This window comes from Sphaeramia orbicularis, chromosome 4 (assembly GCF_902148855.1).
Source record: "Sphaeramia orbicularis chromosome 4, fSphaOr1.1, whole genome shotgun sequence".
Taxonomy (NCBI): Eukaryota; Metazoa; Chordata; class Actinopteri; order Kurtiformes; family Apogonidae; genus Sphaeramia; species Sphaeramia orbicularis.
The window spans coordinates 13,600,908-13,609,848 of record NC_043960.1 but is presented as its reverse complement, the minus strand read 5'-3'; the positions used below and the strand labels follow the sequence as shown (position 1 = coordinate 13,609,848).

Genomic DNA, 8,941 nt, shown 5'->3' with positions numbered 1-8,941 from the left:
AACTGGTAGCTCTGAGACAATCAGTCCTTTTGAATAAAACCTATTCACTCAACAATTCTCAGAATTTCACATTTTGACCCAAGCTTTTGACTTTGGTAAGGTTTCACTCTTTTTATTCTTTAGGCATTTTACTTGTAGACCAGTGTTATCAGATCCAGTATTTAGCATTTTCACAGTTGTCAGTACTGTTCGTTTTTTGTTTTGTTTTATTGTTTTATAGTTATGATAAATCAATTTTAGAATGTATTTTGTCTCTGATGCTGCCACGTCTATTGATCTGTAACCTATAAACCTCAGAAAGGAACAGTTTTTGAGCTAATACTTGCTACTGTCATTCTCCCTATTTTTACTCACTTTGACCATATATATTATTATTAATTTCATTTAACATTCACCTTAACATCAGTATTTCAGCAGTTTTTTCTTCTGCAATTAATTTTTATACAAAATTACTTTGGTTCCAATGTGTATTTGCTGATAATAATGTCTTGGTAATTTGTATCAGTATCAGTCCTGACAGAACCATATCAATTTAGTCCAAATTTTGGATCTACATTAGTTTATGTAACTTTTTTTTTTCTAATTTCAACTCAACCTTATTATTGAACCAGATGCTCTACAAATAAAGTTTGATTGACTGTTGAAACCCTGATTGTTTACAGAAAATCTTACTGTTCTTACAATTGTTCCAGTCTCGTGTTGTTTACAGACTCTAGTAATCTGTTCTGGGTTAAGGCAGACACATTTTTCATTGGCCTCTTCCTACATTTTTCTTCATAGGTCAGGAGTCTGGTTGGTGAGGAACTGTTCAATCGCTTCGATCGACTCCTGCTCCAGTCCACTCTTGACTATATGTCTGGTGTGTTTTATTTCATTCATGTGTTCAGACCTGTTCCCCATAGAAATAACAGAGGATGTAGTAGCGTTAAAGGGAATGCATTTTTATTATTTTTTTACATGTTTTAGTACATATTTATAGTAATAATAATATTTTTTAATTCAAAACATATGCCACTTTATTTGATTAAATATACCAAAAGCATAGTTATTTTATATATTTCTATTTTAGCTTATTTTACCTTGACTTCTATGGAAGCCTGTATGATTTTTTATTTTGTGAAATTCAATTTCTGTTTTATTGAGACTTTAAATATTGCTGTGTGTGGTACATGAAATGGCAAAACAGACATTATGTTTCTGATTCTGATATTTGCTGGATATTTCCATTGCTGATGCTTATGTCTCTGCTCCGTCCTCCTCTCAGATGTGAGTTACTGTCCACGGCTTCCTGTGGTTCAGTTGTCATTGTGGAGAAGAGCGGCAGCATGGCGATGTGTTCGTGTGCAGCTACGCCTTCTGCGTTCTCTGCAAAAAGACCTACCATGGAACAGAAGACTGTCAGAAAATGAAGCCCCCAAGACAGAAGACAAACAAGATGATGAACAAGGTTTTGCAGACTTTCCACAAACAAAAGGTACATGGTTTTTTATTTGTCTATAGCAGGGTCTCAACTCATTTTCTTTCAGGGGCCACATTCAGCCCAACTTGATCTCCAGTGGGCCCGACCAGTAAAATAATAGCGTAATAACCTATAAATAATGACAACTCCAAATTTTCGTCTTTCATTCATTCATTCATTTTCTGAACCCGCTTTATCCTCACTGGGTCACGGGGGTTGCTTGGAGCCTATCCCAGCTACACAGGGGCGAAGGCGGGGTACACTCTGGACAAGTTGCCAGTTCATCGCAGGGCAATTTTCGTCTTTGTTTTAGTGCAAAAACCCCCCATTAAATAATGAAAATACTTACTTTTATAAACTATCCAAACAAAAAGATGTGAATAACCTGAAAAAACTGAAATTTCTTAAGAAAAATAAGTGCAATTTTAACAATATTATGCCTCAACTTACCATTTATACATGTGCATTATGGACTGGATCTACAAAGACACCAAACACTTAGCAACAGACAGAAAGTTACAATTGTGCTTAATTTTATTCAGTGATTTCAGGTTGTTCATATTTGTTCAGGTTATTCACATTTCATTGTTACAGGATATTTTCTTAATGTAAATATTTCATAATTTAATGTTATTTTTTGCACTAAAACAAAGACAAAAATTTGAAGTTGTCACTATTTATAGGCATAGTGTAATATTTTTTTCACATCACACCAAGAAGAAAATATGAAGTCATTATTTTTTGTCGGTTATTATGCTATTATTTTACTGTAGATCATATTGGTCTGTATGTGGAACCTGAACTAAAATGAGTTCGACAGCCTTGACTGTGGAATTTTTGCACTTTGCAAATTCATCCCACGGGCAGATTGGAACCATTGGCGGGCCGCATGTTTGAGACCCCTGGTCTATAGTTCATAAACTCTATAAACTATAGGGGTTATTTAAAGTATTGATATTCATAACTATCAGCAGGTGAAGGCTGTTTCAGTCACTGAATACAGTTCGCTCACTGTTCACACTAATAATAATAATAATGGATTAGATTTCTATAGCGCTTTTCAAGGCACCCAAAGCACTTTACATTATTGATCCATTATTCATTCACTCTCACATTCTCACTCTGGTGGTGGTAAACTACATTTGTAGCTACAGCTGCCCTGAGGCAGGCTGAGGGAAGTGTGCCAAACTGCGCCAAATGGCCCCTCCAACCACCACAGAACATTCATATGCATTTATACACCAGTGTGAGTGACACTAGAGGCAAGGTGGGGGAAGTGCCTTGGTTTTGTGGACAGTGATGTGTCAGTGTGAACATTAATCACTGCTGTGTGTATCTCAGAGGGAATGAATGCTCTGTGGGATGACTACTCCAGCGGCAGTAAGGACAGACGGCGCCTCCTGGAGAGCAGGTACGGCCGCTGTAACCTGGTGGTTACCATGGAGAGCCGCCTCAGTCAGGAATGGATTGCCGTCACCTGCAAGAACTGTCCTTACTGTTTCTCCAGGATAGAGGTATTTTCTATTTATTTGCATTCATCTGATCATATGTGCAGCACCTCATGAGTACAAACAATTATACAGACAAAATGACAAGTTTACTGTGAAACAACAGAAAAAAACAAAGCAGAGACAGGTCCTGACAAGTACACACTGAGTGGCCACAGTTCAGTCATAAAGAAACGACAACATATGAACAGAGGAAAGAGGAAGACAATTGCACTAAATTGCCATAAATTTAATAATATCAAGTGGAAATCTGGTACTTTAACTAGTGTTAATCCCAAAGATCACACAGCTACATGACAATGAACAATATACATTCAATAGTGGAATTTAAATACTTCACTTTATTGTTTTCTGTAACATCCACTTCCACTCCACCACATCTCAGACTGTACTTTTACTTTTACTCGACTACATTCAGTTACATTCTGGTAGGTTTAGTTACTTTTCAGATTGAGACTTTCCCTCCAGTTCCTGTCCACAATAATTTCGCCAAATGAGTTGATTTTTAAAGTTGTACACAAAAAGATGAAGTACTCCTTTACGGCTTTAGGTTAAAATTCTCCTTTTTCTTAAGCTAAATAAACTCTTAAAAAGTGACTTTTAACTGGGAAATGCCATCACAAAGCTAAAAACAGTATAGCTTTTCTGACTTTTTTGATCTACATAGTTTTCATAGAACACCAATACTACTGATGAAGGCAAGGCAAGTTTATTTCTATTGCACTATTCATACACAGGGTAACTCAAAGTGCTTTACAAAGGCATAAAAAAAATCAGGACAAAAGCCAAAGCTAGACATTTAAATTACATTAAAATCAAAAAAAGGGAAAAAAAAAAAAAAAAAAAGACATTAAAATCATCAGAGATAAAAGTGATTTTAAAATGCATTCAGAGAATAAAAGAAATACATTAATTATGTTAAAATTATGCATTAAATTAACATTAAAATAAGAATAGAGTAAAGTAAGACATAAAAAAGTGCATTTAAAAGACAAGATTGAAAAGAGTTTACTCATAAGCACATGAAAAGAGGAAGGTTTTTAACCTGGATTTAAAAATGTTCACATTTAGGGTTGATCTGCTGAATGATGATCTCATAGAATGTGATGTATTCCTGCTGTGAAACTACCAAGGCAAATAGAGTAGTTTATGCACATGAGTAAAATGTAACACACACATTAATACAGCAGTAAATTGAATTAAAAAGAGACTATATGTGTTTGTGTTTTCCCCTCTCTTCTAACTTCATTATTGAACTGTATCGTCCTTGACACAATAGACAACTGTTTATCACACATTTTTTCCAACATATTGTACTTCAGTGAGGAAACATAAATAAATTGTGCTAGAAATGAGAAAGTATTAAGGTTTAGTGTAAACTACTGTTGTTTTCTGACAGAAATATGCCCACTAGCTCATTTATAGCACATGTTTCTGTTTTGTGTTGCAGAAAAATGGTGGATGCAACCGAATGACATGCTCTCGGTGTAGCCGGCAATTCTGCTGGGCCTGTCTCACCAAACTAACCTATGAGAATAATCATCAACACTTCAGTCATGACAGTCCCTGCACTATATGGGCATGGCTAGAAAAATTTTGGTATAATGTTTTATTTTGCCTGTTGTGTTGTATTCCAAACAGTTCAAATATATCATCAACGCTAATTTCATCAGAAGTTTACAAACTTGAGAAGTGCCTGAAAGTTCGGTGTGTGGTATTTAGTGACATCTAGTGGTGAAGCTGCAGAATGCAATCAACTGAACACCCCCTCCATCCTCACCTTCAGTGGCTGCAAACATCCAGGGTTCATCTGAAACCCCAAACTATGTATGATATCACACAGCATCATTACTAACATTTTACATACTTTCATATTAAAAAAATAAAGAAGAAAACAGTAGAATGTATATCTCCAGCTCCTCAGGGTGGAATAAATGTCACTTCCTGAAAGCTTCCTTACCGGTTCAGAACACGTAACCACGGTAACCATCAAATCTTACTTCTACTATGATGTGTGCAATACTACAGACTGTATTAAGAATTTCTATTTATTTGTATATTATACATGTGGACATGCATGACACCTAAATTGACCCTCTGCATTTAACCTATTACAAGCTTAACATGATAGATAGATAGATAGATAGATAGATAGATAGATAGATAGATAGATAGATAGATAGATAGATAGATAGATAGATAGATAGATAGATAGATAGATAGATATTATATTCCATTATTGCACTTAGATCCCCCTAAACCCTCATAAATCTCACACATTGAACCTTTTATTTGTGTGTTTTTTATTTTTTTATTTTAGATTTACTCTCTGGAAGCGTCTTTTATTTGAACCTCTGCTGTGCTCTTTTAGTCATGCAACAAACACACCCTCTGTCTTAATGGGAATGGCCAGTAGAGGGTGATATATGACTAAACTCAGAGTTTTAGAGCGATATCTTTACAAGATTTTTTTTAAAATTTTAAGATAAGTGTGGGGTTTTTTTGTTTTGTTTTTTTTTTTAATAAAAAATACTTTTGGCCTGCACTATTAAATTTTTATGCTGCAGAAAGCTTTCAATGACAAGTGCACTGTAAAATTATTATATTTACAATAACTAAGAAAATTACTTTGCAGTGTTTGCAGTGTTTTTATCCTTTGCATCAGTTTTTGACTTTTATTATCAGGATAAGTTAATTAATTTGTGTAACCTTTGTCACAAACAGCAAACCCTGTTACCTCGTCTGCACTTTAACATGTTATGAGTCCATATTTAGCCCCTATTTTGCTCAACTATGTCTTATAAACACATTTTCATTCTTTTCAGAGGGGAGCTGTTAGGTGTTTTGCGTTCGCTTTCCAACTGGTGTTTTGTTTTTGAATGGCCCCTCTTCCTTCCTTCACTGTACTGTCATAACAGTGGAACAAAGACCACAGTTGCATGTCCCCAGGCTGCCTGAAATCAGACTGGAAACCTACAGCTGCCTCTTATATGAAGCCAAGAAATACTGGCTCTCTGTCTTGTTCTCTATCTGTGTCTCTCCCTGGAAAAATTGAGTTTCCCCACAAGGGTCATCATTTCCTCATAAATGCCTAAACAACTGTTTGCCTTACTAAGCTGAAGCCCTCTATCAGGGCTCGGAGGACTAGTGTTAGTAGCTGTCAAACCTAATGTAAAACACAAAATAATAATTAAATAATGCATCGATATCAGGTCATTTTAAAATCTTTAAAATAAAAAGGGCTGTTTACTGTGTTTATGTTATTACAAAGCAGGATAAGAACACAAAGCAGAGTTGTCTCAAATGTGGATGCAGCGCTGTTGGCTTTCCTCGACTGTTTCTCCTGCCTTTTGGTGCCTCATTCCAGATGTTTGGATGTGGATCTACCTCCGTTCTTGGCTTCCTCTCTACCAGTGTACATGTCTTTGCCTTTTCATTCACCTTTTGTTTGTTTTTCTCTCTTTTCTGTGTGAATGTTGTATATGCAGACGTATTCGCAGCCATTAGATTAGATTAGATTAGATTAGATTAGATTAGTTAGATTAGATTAGGTTAGATTCGATTTGATTTGATTCGATTCGATTCTTCCCTTGGAACACTGAGGTTCCAAAAGTAGCATAACACAGAATACACACAAGAAATACCACAAGAAAAAAGCAATACAATAACTATATAAAAAATTTAAAAAAAAACAGTAGTGAAAAATTGTGGTAGTTATGATAAAATAAGGTTAGTTACCAATAAAACAAGTTATATTAATGTATTATTATATTTAAACTGCATTATCTACTTTAATTCAGCCACACTACATTAGTGCATCAGTGAACTGTTTCATAGATATATAAATAATTTTATATTACTGGTGACACATGTACTGCACCATCTTTGTGGTATAGTGGCGTAATTTGACCTGTAAATAATATGCAGTTCACATACTATGGTGCTACACATAGTAAAGAAAACTTACATATTGCTTTAGTTTAATAATTATTAGGACGGTGTGGAGTTTCAGTCATCACACAGTGTTTGTTTTGCCCATTCAGGTGTTGCAGCTCTTGTTCACATTCAGATATAGTAGGTCACAGTAAAGCACCTTAACACTGGAAAAAACACTGGAAAAATTGCAGTTGCACATTGGAAAGTACTTGGAGAAACAAGTGGTAAAGTAGTAGTAGTAATAATAATAATAATTAAAGCCACAAGCGGCATCTAAAGGCCCTCGCCAAGGGCACGTCCAGTAGAAGTATGGCCATCGTTCAGCAGGTGGCGCTCTAGCACCAAATTTCAATGTCTTCTGATGAATGGCTGTAGGCCTGGGAGATTGACAATTGACTCAAATTTGAGACAAATCAGTGTTCGTATGTCCGAACTGAACAAATTTTTGTATAAATAAATCTGTAGGGGGCGTTATGGAGCCAAAATTCAATTTGTTCCATTGAATGGGTGTAGGCCTGCGAGATGTACCACTGAGTCAAATTTGAGCCAAATTGGTATTTGTATGTCTGAAGTAAAGTAATTTTCGTAAAGGTAAAATTGTAGGGGGCGCTATAGCGCCAAATTACAATTTTTTCTGATATATGGGTGTAGGCCTGAGAGATCGACATCTGAGTCAAATTTGAGCCAAATTGGTGTTCGTATGTCCAAACTGAAGCAATGTTACTAAAAAATTTTTTTAAAAACTTGTAGGGGGCGCTGTATTGCGAAATTTCAGTTTCTTTTGACAAATAGGTGTAGGCCTGGGAGACAGATGTCTGAGTCAAATGTGAGCCAAATTGGTGTTCGTATCTCTGAACTGATGTCATTTTTTTAAATGTACACTTGTAGGAGGCGCTATAGTGCGAAATTTCAATTTTTTTAATAAAATGGGTGTAGGCCTTGGAGATGGACGTCTGAGTCAAATTTGAGCCAAATCGGTGTTTGTATGTCTGAGCTGAAGCAATTTTTGTAATGGTAAATTCGCGAAGAAACTTTGCAAAGTTTGCGACGTCGTCACACAAAAACGGTGACACCAATCCAAAAAATAACTTTTGATGCCCCACTTCTCTAGATACTGATTCTGATGAATGGGCGTAGGCCTGGAAGATTGACAATTGATTCAAATTTGAGACAAATCAGTGTTCGTATGTCCAAACTAGAGAAATTGTTGAATAAGTAAATCTGTAGGGGGCGCTATGCAGCTAAAATTAAATTTCTTCCGTTGAATGGTTGTAGGCCTGCGAGATGTACCACTGAGTCAAATTTGAGCCAAATCGGTGTTCATATGTCTGAATTAATGCAATTTTCGTGAAGGTAAATTTGTAGGGGGCGCTACTGAGCGACATGGCAATTCTTCTGATAAATGGGTTTAGGCCTGGGAGATTGACAACTGATTCAAATTTGAGCCAAATTGGTGTTCGTATATCTGAAGTGAAGTAATTTTCGTAAAGGTAAATTTGTAGGGGCGCTATGGCACCAAATTTAAAATTTTTCTGATAAATGGGTGTAGGCCTGGGAGATAGACATCTGAGTCAAATCTGAGCCAAATCGGTGTTCGTATGTCCAAACTGAAGCAATTTTAATAAAAAAATATAAAACATTTTTGTAGGGGGCGCTGTAGTGCAAAATTTCAGTTTCTTTTGACAAATAGGTGTAGGCCTGGGAGACAGATGTCTGAGTCAAATTTCAGCCAAATCAGTGTTCGTATGTCCGAACTGATGTCATTTTTGTAAATGTACATTGTAGGGGGCGCTATAGTGTGAAATTTCAATTTCTTTTAATAAATGGGTGTAGGCCTGGGAGATGGACGTCTGAGTCAAATTTCAGCCAAATCGGTGTTTGTATGTCTGAGCTGAAGCAATTTTTGTGATGGTAAATTTTTGAAAAAACTTCGCAAAGTTTGCAACCTTGTTGCACAAAAACGGTGACACCGATTCAAAAAATTCAGCTAACTTTTGATGCCCCACTTGTCTAGATACTGCACACCGATTTTGAGCTC

At 36.0% G+C, this 8,941-nt stretch overlaps 1 protein-coding gene across 1 annotated transcript in view; it reads left to right on the top strand.

The window, feature by feature from the left end:
- Positions 1 to 1,441: 1,441 nt before the first annotated feature.
- LOC115418303 (E3 ubiquitin-protein ligase RNF14-like) overlaps positions 1,442 to 8,941 on the top strand; it is a 12,572-nt gene continuing 5,072 nt past the window's right edge. The window contains exons 1-3 of the mRNA XM_030132720.1: positions 1,442 to 1,474; positions 2,801 to 2,973; positions 4,418 to 4,546. Coding sequence (XP_029988580.1) covers positions 2,806 to 2,973; positions 4,418 to 4,546 — 297 coding nt within the window. The 5' untranslated portion in view covers positions 1,442 to 1,474; positions 2,801 to 2,805. The remainder of the gene's footprint in view (positions 1,475 to 2,800; positions 2,974 to 4,417; positions 4,547 to 8,941) is intronic.